This window comes from Octopus sinensis, linkage group LG16 (genome assembly GCF_006345805.1).
Source record: "Octopus sinensis linkage group LG16, ASM634580v1, whole genome shotgun sequence".
Taxonomy (NCBI): domain Eukaryota; kingdom Metazoa; phylum Mollusca; class Cephalopoda; order Octopoda; family Octopodidae; genus Octopus; species Octopus sinensis.
In genome coordinates this window covers 27,681,736-27,696,442 of record NC_043012.1, presented here as the reverse complement: position 1 = coordinate 27,696,442, position 14,707 = coordinate 27,681,736, and the positions used below count along the sequence as shown (strand labels likewise).

The window sequence follows — 14,707 nt, the reverse complement described above, 5'->3', positions numbered from 1 at the left end:
ACACACAAATACACACACAATCTGCTTCTTAACTAAGGTCTTCCTTTCTTTTAAGTCTGACATCCAGGACACAACTATCATATAAAAAGCACACAAAATAAAAGTAAGATGTGAAATATGAATGTTTACCTTGAGTGGCATGTGAACAATAAAATCAGTCAGCAGACCATGAATACGAGAGACAAAAAACTCCTGCAATAAAACAAAAGCATTTTATTTAACCTTATCTTGCAGCCAGGGTGAAGTGAAACTTTATCACACAGACATAAAGACAAAATTTTTTAATTTTTACTGAAAAGTGGACAAAATTAATGAAATCAATTCATCACATCTCCAAATTTCAACTAGGTTCAGCCTATTGACACATGTAATAATGCAGTTCATATACATATATATATATATTTACTAGCAGCATAGCCCGGCGTTGCCCGGGTATGTTGCCCCTAGTAGGCAACAACTAATCCCAATCTACTCCTTTCCCTCTAGGGAACGAAGGCGCATGTGTAGGTTGCAATGTCTTCTCTTCACTCCCAAATAACTATCAAACAGCTATCGATAATTCAACCCAACCAATTCCTACCAGGAAGAAATTACATTCGCGACTTTACCCCCACTTCTGCTAATAGCTGCTGCAGCCGCAAGTTATTCAAATACTTTTTTTTGTTTACACTTTCTTTATAACTACCACCCCAAACGTTTTACCTTAAATTTTTGACGCACCCTAAGGGTCCTCGGACGCTACTTGCAAACTTTTGGTTTATTATAAACCGCTTTTGTCGTGTGCACCAAAAAACCTTTTCCATTCGTTTGTTCAGTTTGGTCACTTTTGACTTTTTCGTTGTTGTCACTCACATTGCTACCCGCTTTTTTGCCGTTTTTATACATTTTTATACATTTTGGGATACTTACCCCACGTGTTCCGAGAGTTAAAAAGGTCGAGTTGCGTCCCCTAGACAGTCTGTAGAAAACGTGTTGCATATAAAAAGCTTAAATTCTCGACCCATGTGGAATTTATCGATTTTGTTTCAGAACTGGGGGAACTTTTCAAAATTTTCGCTGCGTTAGTTTTGAATTATGACATTGGGCTATGTGTGTGTCAAGTTTCATCAGAATCGGTTGAAAGCCGTGGTCAGGGTGAGGGTACAACCTGACAGACACACAGACAGACAAACTGCCGTTTATATATAGAGAGATGACAAAAGTAAACTAATATAATTTTTTTAAAGAATACATTTTCTATATTATTCTGAAATTTGGTAGGAAATCTGGGATTCAAATTTTGAAGTAGATAAGGGTGCTAATTTGTATATTGCAGTGTTTTTTATTTATTACAACTCTTTTTTTTTTTTTTTACACCTTAAACACTAATAAAATTAATTACTGTATTTCCCAGCATTGAAGATGCTTTGTCCTCGAGGACAAACCCTAATTTTGACAACCAAAAATTTGAAAATAAAATAATAAATATAAAAATAAGGTCCCGGCACTTTGGGCTTTGTTACCTTTACGGATGCAATGAAAAAAAAACATTACTGTAACCTCCAGCACACCACTAAAAATCTTTGTAGCATTTATTTTGGCTGCTCATCTAACACTTCTTTGCGTCATCCTTTACGTTGGCTAGCCATGACTGTCTCATATTGTAACCCCACACTCACATCTTTTAAACTAACAAAAGGCAGCACTCACCTACCTTACAAATTTGTTTTGTGGGTCTGTCTGTACAGAGACGTGGTACGTTGAGTTTACTCTCAAAGTTTACGCCTACTGTTATGCATCCACTGTAATACAGAAACTACACCACAAACAGTGAGTTGATATTACATCTGGATTTATCTTTCCAATGATTGCCTCTCACATTCCCTATCATACTTGGGGCTCTATCCATGCAAATTCCAATACAAGAATTCCATGAAACCTCAACCTTTTCAAAATACTCACACAGGGCTTGAAAAATATCTTCTCCCTTCATACATTCGAGCAAGTTCCTTGCAAAATAAAAAGTGTATTCTTATTTCAGTATTGTGAATGGATCTGATATAAGCAAGTAACTGTGCCTTTCCACTAAGGTTGATAGATTCATCAACTTGAATTGGCAAATTTAGAATTCTTAATACTTTCAGAAACTATACTTCTGTAAATTGTATTATCAGACATAGGAATTTTCCTAACTTCTTGCTCAGCATCATCATCTAACAGTTTTCAGAATCAAGCACCTAGCAGGCTGAATTAATTTTTTAGCTATTAAATGAGGTTTTGTCTATTGAGCAATCAACTCTGTACAATACAATCTGCATTTTGTCTGAAATTGTCACACATGATTCAAAATATGAACTCTGGTATTTCTGCTGTTCCAAAAACCGTTCAAAGTATTGAACATCCTTGCCTGCCAAATTTTCATGTTTTGACAACAGATGTCTTTTCATCTTGTTTGGGATTATATTGGAATTGAAAAGCTTTGTGCCGCAATTCAAACACATAGCTTGAGGTGCATTTTTATCTCCAATCCGTGAGAAACCAAGACTCAAATAGCTATCCACAGACCGTCAGTAAACTTTCTTTTTTCAAGGTTTGCTTGAGCCTGCTTCTGTTGCAGCAATTGACAAGTCTTCTTCAATACCCTCTTTTTCCAATGATTCTTGATTGCCAAATCAGACTTGATGTTTTCGGGTTTTTTTTTTAAATATCTATTCATGATCTGAAAGGGATAAGATATATGAGCCTGTGTTTAGCCATTTATTTCTAATGGCCATAATGTTGGATATGGAGACACCAGATCCTGATGAAAAGGTGCAAGTAGCTCTATGGCAAAGAATATCCAAAGAGAGAGGGTTAAAGGAAGATAACCACAGATTTGAAGTCAGAACATTATCATTGATAACTCTCTCTATTCTTAATAATTGATAACATGCAAAAGTATCACGATGATAAAATCAGACTATAATTATTTACTGGGACTCATGAAATCATGTTTTTTTTGGCATATGAATTTTTTGAAACTGTTTCTAAATCTTTGATTGTCTTTCAATCATTCTGCCTCACCTATGAAGCATGCTGCACCATTTGGGAACCACTGCCATAGACAAACATGTAAAAATGAATGAAATATCACTCTATTAAATTCTGTATTTACATAAATCTGTGTTTTTCATTATGACATAAAGAAGACATATCTACCCTGCTACAAATATCAACATACAAAGTTTACTGAACAGAGTGTTTATATTTGTAACCATCACATTCTTCTATGATTCTCCATTCCTCTGTCACATAAGGGGCAAAAATGCACATGTAAATCAGTTCGGATGTTTTTTTGTCACTAGCCACACCCAACCTGGTGCTTCCATTTACTTCCTCCCCTCCAATACCAAACTGGGTCCTTCATCTCACAAAGAACAGACCTAAAGTTTCTCAGTCTATGGTAAAATTAAATGACCACTTTCACTGTACCATCCACCCACCCCAACTTAATATACTATATGACATAAAATCTCTGCAATACACTGTAAGCATGACAGGGTCTTGTTTGATCAACCAGTTCTCTGAACATCATCTCAATGTCTGGAACAATGCCAAAATAGTTCTCAAAGCAATAGTCCAATCACTCCACTAACCACTTCTCAATTTGTGATGTTTTCTACACTAAGTCTCATCTTATTTTAGCAGAAAACCTCAATTCTGCAAGGAATGAATGCATGTCTGATTTTCTAGTTTTAGATCTTTCTGTTATGGTCTGAAGGACTTTGATGAATAGGAAAACTAATGAAATAAAGTTTAGAAAATATATAATCACAGAAATATGATTGGTTGTCAGTAAATATTTTTTCATGAATTGGCTCACTATCACACCGCAATGATATCACAAGATGTCACACGATCAGAGGACCGAGGATCTCAATGAATCCTTTAAATACTTGATTGTTTTAAAATTAGGTACGGTAAACTGCTGGGTTTAGAGCTTTTGAGGTGAAGAATCATGTGAAAAAATGTAACACACATTTCACAACAGGTACTAATCACATCTTTCATGAAAGGCTGTAAAACATGACAGTTTTCCCCATCACTAGTAGTTAAAAACTAAATATATAAAAATAAAAGAACTGGGATCAATTCATGACCAAAAATTCTTGGCCAGTTTCAATGACTGAAACAAGTAGAAGATAAAAGATAACTAAATTATTCTCACCTCTTGAAAGAAACTTGGGGAAGCTACAACTTGAGTTCTGAGAAACAGAAATACTTTTTCTTTGATAGCAGCCATTACAATAGTTTCATCTTCCTCACAATACTCATTGACACCTGGCAAGAATGGAATACAATAATTATATTATCATGATAAATGGTAATTTAAAGAAAATTGTATACTAAAATTTAAACTAGCAAGTAATGTGGCTAGAGGAGCGATAACATTCTCAGTTAATTGCATCTGGAAAAGTACAGGACATGAAACTAAAAAATATTGCAGCTCATGTTGAAATTGAAAAAAAAAAAAATTTTAGCTTCATTCAAACATACCTGTAGTGCATGTTGCAGGCATGAAGTAGATTCGATCCACCATAGCCAAATTTAAATTAACATTTCAACAGAACTTTTCTCACGGTGAAACAATGGTTTTTCTGTGACAGCAGTTTTACATTTGCCAGACTGCCTTAGCTAGGCCGAAATAATGTCTTCACCACTTGACCCTTCTAACCTATTTCACCAAAAGCTAGAATTAAGATAACAAGACCACCAACTAAATCTATTGTTCTTAACGATATGTCTATCCTTCTGGATAGTTATAATAACAAGAACCTGCAAGCAAAAGACAGATAGTCACCTTGGTGACAACTCCTGAATTGAGAGAGAGACAACGTCCCACACTCTCTCAATCTCACTAGCTCTAATTCTGTTCTTTTACAACATTTTATCTTTCTCTGTAATTACTACTAAACAATGACACAAACACAAATTACGCAAGAAAAACCTACAACTATCTTTACTTTGCATGCTTTATGATTTTATCACCTGCCCATCGAGGCAAGATATTGTATAATGTAACGGGTAAAGATAAATATTTCCTTAAAACTTCATGCATTGTTCAACTTTCACATCCTACAACATGCTGTTAAAATTTAATTTTAACCGATACAAAATAATCTTTCATTATTACAACTGGTGACGCCATGAAAAAGAATTGCTGTCTTCTGAAGCTACATTACCAACAAACTAGTGACTCTGTGTAAAGAGAATTGCTACTGTCTGATACTACATACCACTGCATTTTTTCTGACTTCAAATTAAAGAACTACAGTCTTCATATCAATAGTCGCTAAACCAAAGGAAAAATAATTACAACCTTCATCACCACTAAGATGCACCCTCCTTTGACCTGCTACAGAAAGCTCTATACTGTGATGCAATCCATGATGCACTTCAAGAAAATGCAACACAGCCGACACACAAGGAATTTGCAGACCATGGAAGCCAATAAATGCATCATTTCGACAGCTACATGCACAGAAACTAGCTGGATAAAACTATGGGAGCACACATGCACAATGTTTTCCACAGCCATAGACTTGAACTTTCTTTGCATGCACCTATTTTTGCATTTCAAATGCTACTATTTAGCTTACCAGGACCAAAAGACTTTCTAACCAAGTTTGTCATTTTTGCTTCATTCATTCATTGTTTGCACTGCACACACATCGATCACCTGTTTTTATAACATGTTTTCTGCTATATGTTCTCCTTTTGGATGTCTGCAATTTCTTTTCACGCATGCACCTTTCCTCAATGTCTGGTCTTGCACACGCATCTGCACATGGTTCATACACACATACATGTTCACTCTGCTCCCTGCGCTCTTATAGACACAACTAGTCTCTGTAAAGCCCTAGGTCAGTCACACATACAGAGAAAGTTGTTTGTCCCTTACAATGTGCCAGCATGCCACACTTTTGCTCCTGTACGATCGAGGCATATAATGCCTCATGCACCAGCTGGCATATTCAACACTGTACACTGTACCTGAATCAATGCACTAGCATTACTGCCTCAGCCTTGCAAGCCCTATTGCACACATGCACCTCTACTGTCTTATTTTGCTCAACTATTTTCCCAACTCAAAGCATGTCGAACATTCATATGCTTTGCATTCATGTTTAGACATAATTTCCCCCTGTTAGACCCTTGTTTGGTTACGTAATTAAGATAGAAAATTTTCTGTCTTGCGCATCACTCCAGCATGCTATACTATCATCCTTGGTAACCTCAGCAAGGAACCACGACAACAGCACCAGACACATTTCAATGCTGAAAAACATTCCAAGACATTTACTATATATTTCTTTTGTCTCCTTCGATCGTTCGTTTCCTTTCCTGGAACATCACTGGTGAGTGGAGTGATGTAGTGCATCTTGCAGGCATGAAGTGGATTCGATCCACCATAGCCAAATTTAAATTAACACTTCAACAGAACTTTTTGCACGGTGGAACAATGGCTTTTCTGTGACAGCAGTTTTACATTTGCTAGACTGCCTTAGCTAGGCCGAAATAATGTCTTCACCACTTGACTCTTCTATTTCACCAATCCAGGGAAGCCATGTGTAAAAATTAACACTTCCTTCTCCAAGCCTAGATTCAAAACCGAATCTAAGAACTCTCAGTCGTCCATACCACCATGATCAACAGGCGCGAAAAAAGGTTTTCTTTGTCCTGTCAAAAAGTGATTGAACATTTCCCTTTGACCTACAACTTCAGCCATGTCAGGTAGAGCTGACCTATTTAGGCACAATCTCTGCTGCAGTATGCCTATCCTTCTGGCTGCCACAATTGTTATAAATACAGTGGTCAGCAGAGGGACAGATAAGAAAGGCCTAGGAGACAGACGAGAAAGGTCTATGACACAGACAAGTAGGTTTTTGCAGATTGCAGAGACCGATAGAAATTTTCAAACGATAGACTATTGTCTCAGATGAACTATGCACACACACACACACAGAAAAATATTCGTTTCTGACATATCAACTCCACAGATGTACTCGGCACTGTCATGCCTTTGGGTGTCAGAAGTGAAAGTAGAGAAATCTGACGTCAGACGTCAACTTCGTGTATTTACGTCGTCTTTCGTTTATTTACGCCGTTTATTTACGTACCACTGAAATGCAAGTAAAAGCTTGTATGTATGTATATATTATACATACATACACACATATATATAATATACATGTATATATACATATATATATATTTAATACATACATATATATAATATATACATGTATTTTTACCGCCTTTAGTCGCACAAATCGACCCCAGAACTTATTCTATCGGTCTTTTTTCTTAACCACTATACATATATACATACATACAGATAGATAGATAGATACACACACACACATATAATAGATATAAAATGTGTACGTGTGTACATTTTTCAGAAAAAAATTCATACATTTTAAATATCAATAGCATTTCTCTTATTTTTTACATGAAGTTTTCGAAAAATGAATTTAGAATGTAAAAATCAAATATATCAAATTAATAAACGCAAATTATTTTCAAATATCATTTTCAACGGTGAGATTATCAAAATATAAACTTGAAGTTAAGTTTAAAAATAAATGCGATACTCATTCTGTCTTGATACTTATGCTCAAATACATGGATATAGCTGTCGAATTTGTTCTATCAACTTCCGAATATATCATCCTTAAATTCATAGCGCCACATGAATTCGATGAGATGGGTCTGAAGTAAATTTCTGGCTGTTCCACATTCTCTCCTATTTCGAGTCTTTACGTGTTTCCATAAACATTCTATGTGGTTGGTTGTGGCAAATGTTACCGGATCAACAAAATTTATAGAATGATTCACGGTCAAATGTCTGTATCCTAGCTGACTGAGTGTATTATACGAACGCCAAAGGTCGGATATTATTGTTGTACCAGGCAATATACGCTCGCGTATAATCTGTAATAGAGTGTCCGCTGTTCGATTTTCAACTGCCATAAATTTTGTTGATCCGGTAACATTTGCCACAACCAACCACATAGAATGTTTATGGAAACACGTAAAGACTCGAAATAGGAGAGAATGTGGAACAGCCAGAAATTTACTTCAGACCCATCTCATCGAATTCATGTGGCGCTATGAATTTAAGGATGATATATTCGGGAAGTTGATAGAACAAATTCGACAGCTATATCCATGTATTTGAGCATAAGTATCAAGACAGAATGAGTATCGCATTTATTTTTAAACTTAACTTCAAGTTTATATTTTGATAATCTCACCGTTGAAAATGATATTTGAAAATAATTTGCGTTTATTAATTTGATATATTTGATTTTTACATTCTAAATTCATTTTTCGAAAACTTCATGTAAAAAATAAGAGAAATGCTATTGATATTTAAAATGTATGAATTTTTTTCTGAAAAATGTACACACGTACACATTTTATATCTATTATATGTGTGTGTGTGTATCTATCTATCTATCTGTATGTATGTATATAATGTATAGTGGTTAAGAAAAAAGACCGATAGAATAAGTTCTGGGGTCGATTTGTGCGACTAAAGGCGGTAAAAATACATGTATATATTATATATATGTATGTATTAAATATATATATATGTATATATACATGTATATTATATATATGTGTGTATGTATGTATATATATATACATACATACAAGCTTTTACTTGCATTTCAGTGGTACGTAAATAAACGGCGTAAATAAACGAAAGACGACGTAAATACACGAAGTTGACGTCTGACGTCAGATTTCTCTACTTTCACTTCTGACACCCAAAGGCATGACAGTGCCATGTACTCTGTTTCTATTTCGAGCAACTCGTAGCAGTTGTCAACATTTTGTATGCAGTGAAGAATTATGTGTGCCAACGACAAATTAAGTCCAGTGAATAAATTATTTTAACTATGAATCGATTTATTCATTTGTTTACTTCAAAGGCATCCACATTCCTATCGCCTTTGTTCACCTCATTAGCATTAAACACTACACATGTATCTTTTTCCTATAGCAAGACAGCTAACATGTCCTTCTATTAGACATTGGCCTCCCTACTTCTAGCAGAAAGCTACCACTGCCTCTCAAGTACTCCTACCACTTAATCAAAAAGGCTTTCCTTTTCTTTCCCTGTGATGCAAATTACTTGGAAACCTCATTAGTGTCAGTAGCACAAAAACAGCACCCACTACACACTGTAAAGTGATTAGGGATAGGAATGGCATCCAACTGTAGAAATCCTACCAAACCTGACATCAGCGCTCAGGAGAATGCTGTGGCTTGCCAGATCCTGTCAAACAGTCCAACATGGAAAATAGACATTAATTATCATTATTATTTTAGCTTTCATCAATAGAATTTACAAATGCCTAACAGGCTGAGAGCTAATGGCAAGGTACTTTTCATAGATTCCTACCAAACTGTGACTCTTAAATCACTTTCTAACTTCTGCTGGCTGAAACTGAAAAATATTTATGGTCATCTATTGATTTTCATTCTATTTCAGTGTGTGAGTGTGCTCATAGGCCCATGCAAGTGAAAAAGACAAAAAAATTTAAATATTTTAAAATTTTCTACATTTCTACTAAAATAATAGCCTCAGGTCAACCAAAACCTTGTGAATACTATTGGGATATAGAAATTCTAACAAGTCTGTCTGTCTATCTGTCTGTGTGTGTGTGTGTGTGTGGTGTCCACCCGTCCACCACCACTGCTTGGCAGCCGGTATTAGTTAGTCTACATCCCTGTAACTTAACAGGTCAGCAAAAAGTGGCTGATAGAATATGTACCAGACTTGAAAGAGGAAATAAATACAAGGGTCAATTTGTTTGATCAAAACATTCAAGGCAGTAGTATAATGATTGAAACAAGAAAAAGAAAAGTATTCAAGTACCAAATATCTTGTCCAAAATGATAAAAAGAAACGTCATTAAATGAGACTCTGCAATGAAGTTGGGTTTTCAAAATACAATACTGGATACAATGTGTTCTGTGTACCCTGTCCCTTTAACCATTATGCTCATATCATGCTGCTGTAATTTGATCTTTTTTCAGCAATAAAGCATCACAACTATCTACATTCAGTGAATTACTTAACTATTTCAAACTGTCTGGAAAATAAGTCCCTTGCACTTCCTGATTTCAATAACAATTTAATTTGCTTTCCTTAGTTTTCATGTCTGTCAGTTTCTATGCTATATCTTCACAAAAATATAACAATAAATAGAGCAAAAATTTTTATATAACAGATAAAGTTTATCATTATAAGAAAATATCACATTCTATATTTAAATCTGAAATTAGAAATACTTGACATGATCATATTCAACAAAGGAGAAAACACTAGAAACTGTACCTGGAGCACAAGAGTGCTGTGAAATATACAGCTGGCGAAGGCTCATGGCCCACGCAAATCTAATAACTGCTCTGACTTCTGGATGGGTCCATAGCTCATCTGATACAAGAACTTGGTGGATGCTGCGAATGTATTGATCATCTGACAATATTGGAAAATTATGAATCATTTCTAAAAAAGAAAAGAAAATTTTTAATTTTCATTTGGTGTACTTAACTTTTTCACTACTATATTTCTAGCCAATGTGTTTCAAATAAAATCTAAAATAATTGTGAATTTAGACTGGTTTCATACAACAATTCTAACCCTTTATCTATCTGCATATGTGACATTTAGAATGCAGTTTAATAAAAGGTTCTTAACCAAATCTATAGCATAATTTTTATCTCAAATACAGGTAAATTCAACAACATTATGCAAATTTTGTTTAAAAATCAACATAGAAAGTGAGTCCTTATCTAATATTCAATTGAATATATCACAAAATTTTAATATAGAAGTATGACACAGATAACTGTATTACCAGTTGAACTTAATTGTAGACAAGATAGATTTCCCGTGAGGTAAAATAAAATGTAATACTGAAATTTATCTCTGAAGGAAACTAGAAAATGAACTGTAAATATGAGGGTTGACTGAAAAGTTCATAGGCTGACCAAGATACTCTCATAGAATGTGACCAAATGACATTTATTTTTCAGCATAGTCCACACTCTTCTTCCATCAGTGTTGCAGTGCTTGGATCCCACTGGTCAAGAAGCCTTCATACTCTTGGTGTAAAAAGTTATCAACAGCTGATATCATTACTGCAATGCTGTTTCCCAGCCAAGTATGTTTTCACGTTGGAGAAGAGATGATAGTCAGATGGAGCCAAATAAAGAGAAGAGGTAGAGTGATCAACCAGTTCAAAGTCACAGAAGCCATTGAAAGCAAGGACTTGATATACCGGAGTACTGTCCTGATGAAACAAGAGCTTTTTTTGTAAGATTTCCTGAGCATTTGGTCTTCATAGCCTTTCTTAACTACCTCAAAATGTTGGCATGGTACTCTCCGTTGGTGGCGTGGCCCTTCTGAAGATAGTCAATAAACACAATGCCTTTTGCATCCCAAAAAGCTAAAACCATTACCTTCCTTGCAGATTAAAAAACTTCGGCCTTCTTTGGATCAGGTAAAGGGGAGTATTTTCACTGCATGGATTATCACTTTGTCTCTGGTTCAAAGTGATGAATCCAACATTTGTGCTGAACGGTGGGTTCCATGCCTTTTGACACCTGAGCAAAAGTACACGAAGCTGGTCACGTCCCAGGAAAATCTGACACTGTTTGAGGCAGATCCAGCTGGATTCCTTGAACATTTCCTAGACCAGAATGAGTGTTGGGTTCATCACTTTGAACCAGGAAATGTTCAAGGAATCCAGTTGGATCTGCCTCAATGTCGGATTTTGCCAGCATGGGATCAGCTTCTTGCACTTTTGTTCAGGTGTCAAAAGATGTAGTACCCAGCATTCAGAAACCTCTGTCATACCAAGTTCATTGCACAGAATAATCTCAACCCATGGAATATGCTAACAGCATTAATTGGTTTTTCCTCATTGCCACTGTTGTATCTGTCTTTTGATGACAATTGTTACTCTGACAGATATTGTTATACTTCAAAGTCCTCAAACAGAATGGTTTTATTTGGCATTGTACGACCCACCCCCACCCCAATTGTACACTGTTTTTATACTCAAAATGCCAGATCATTATAATGTCCACTAAGTATCACAGTATAATTACTATATCAGCACAGACACGACTACACATACTCTTGATCTTCTGACCTTCTTCCTGTCAACCGGCTATTGGTCTATTTATAATGGCTGGCTACTACCATTTCTTACTGGGAGGGGTGTACAGTTTCACTATACAACAATCTACACCACCAATATGCCAATTACATTGGAGGATCACAAATGGGATACCAGGTAGACAGAAAATTGATTTGCCTCATCTCTGCATGCAATTTCTAGCAAATTTCATTTCTGCCACTGGATTATTTTATCACTTTTTTTAAATACTGCTCTTTTTACAACTAACAGTATCTCTTTCCCACTTGCTATAGCACATGTATATGTCACCACAGCATCTAAATCTTCACGTTTGACTGAAGTGAAAAATTAGTCAAAAAATAATATATATGGTTAGGGTATGGTATTGATAATTCACAAACTTTATCATACAGTAGGCCATGCTAACTTACATTACTATTTCTTTTTCTAGTATAAAAATTTAATCCAAAGCATTACCCAGCATTCAGTTCACAAATCTTCCAAACTCTGATTCCCCATTTTGCAGGTTTTCCAGAAATATACAGTCAGAAATATATCTGACCTTTCTAACCCACCAGACCTTCATAAATGGATGTCTCCCAGGTTTCTAGAATGTTTTGTAAGTGTTTTGAATGCAGTCAATGAGGGACCATATTGTAAATAAGGAATCAAAGAATTTCCAATTATTAAAAAGCAAAAAAAATTTATTATACTGTATATCAGATCAAGACACACAACTAATAGCATAAAAAAGACGGGCACATATCTTCCTGCATACTTTTGGTGAAACAAGTAGAATGTTGTTTTCCAGAGTTAATCTATGTTTAATATGTTCATCGAGTTTTTAAGAATTGGTGCATTCACCCCTGACATTCTTTTTATTCTGGAAGTGAGTTTGCTAAGTGTTTTTGCAATTAGGTTATCAAAATTAGTTCTCCAGCACATCCACATTATCCAAACTCCTGCTTTGTTACAGACTAAAATTATCTAACTGAACAAGTATCTTGCAGTTGCAGTCTTTTAGACATAAATGATATCAAATTCAAATGTGGAGTATCTTTACATTTTCTTCTCATAGGGAGATGAAATCAAATTGCTTGCAGTCAGATCTAAGCAGGAATTTTCTACCAATTATAAAATGACAAGTAAGACACACACACACAATTACTAAAAGCTTCCATGTCAATATTAAATTCATCAGTAGTTAACTTCCTTGATGAATATAGCAGCCTTATCCAGCCACAAAATTTCTCACATAGACTATCTCTAAGTACCAATTGTCAATATCACATCTTAGCTAGAATCAAATATCTTCACAACTGAATTTTCCACAAAGGCACTTTTTAAATTATCAATTGTCTTTAGGTACAAATTCAAGGTTTCAATGAAAATCATTTTAGAATATTTTGGCAAGTACCAAACATAAAAATTTACCAATCCTAAAATGGATTCCAATATTTTTTTTATTAAGAATTGAGAGACATGTAAATATTTTCTTGACAAATTCCTAATCTAGACAAACAACTTCCTTTGAAACAGAACATTTGAAAAATGACAACTTGTTATTGTTAAATATGCATCAACAACTCATAACTCTTGATTTTTTTTTCTCAACTAGAATATGCCTTAAAAACATGACTAATGCCATAGAAAAAAAAAAGGGATATGTCTGCTGGAAAATAAAAAAATATTGGAAACCAAAGTTTGAAAGGATAGAATCTGAGGATAGTAGAGTCACCATGGCTGGCATTTCTTAACGACGGACAGTAATGTAGTGGCAGTTTAACGGCTGGCGTAAAATTTTGAACTTGATTTAAAAGAAAATTCCTAAACACCAAGCTTTGAAGTGATTCTTTCTCACGACAGTAGACTCACCATGGCAAGCTTTCAAAACTTCTTCATCATGGACGGCAACACATTGACGATTTAAAGGCTGGCGCAAATTTTTTAGCTTCATGTAACAGAGAATTCCTAAACACCCACTCCTGTAAATTTTAATCCCCTTCAAGCCCCATTTAGACCTCTTTTCACATTTTGGTTAATACAACCTGATTTCATTCGGGTCTACTCGGATCACATTTTATAAGATGAGGAATTTTGTCCTAGAGGTCATGCCTTTCATTTGAGGAAAAAAATAGTTGCCATGCAAACTCGCCAGCACTTTTAACATAGGTGTGCATATTTTCAGCACAACCGACCACATAATGCACACATTATATATATATATCTCTCTTTACTCTTTTACTTGTTTCAGTCATTTGACTGCAGCCATGCTGGAGCACCCCCTTTAGTCGAGCAAATCGACCCCGGGACTTATTCTTTGTAAGCCCAGTACTTATTCTATCGGTCTCTTTTGCCGAACCGCTAAGTGACGGGGACACAAACACACCAGCATCGGTTGTCAAGCAATGCTAGGGGGACAAACACAGACACACAAACACACACATACATATATATACATATATACGACAGGCTTCTTTCAGTTTCCGTCTACCGAATCCACTCACAAGGCATTGGTCGGC

General features: G+C 35.4%; 1 protein-coding gene across 1 annotated transcript in view; it reads right to left on the bottom strand.

Annotated features, from left to right (window-relative positions):
- LOC115220281 (nuclear pore complex protein Nup205) overlaps positions 1 to 14,707 on the bottom strand; it is a 222,260-nt gene that overhangs the window by 156,010 nt on the left and 51,543 nt on the right. Inside the window, exons 7-9 of the mRNA XM_029790391.2 lie at positions 10,376 to 10,546; positions 4,187 to 4,299; positions 130 to 192 (exon numbers count right to left, since the gene is read on the bottom strand). Coding sequence (XP_029646251.1) covers positions 130 to 192; positions 4,187 to 4,299; positions 10,376 to 10,546 — 347 coding nt within the window. The remainder of the gene's footprint in view (positions 1 to 129; positions 193 to 4,186; positions 4,300 to 10,375; positions 10,547 to 14,707) is intronic.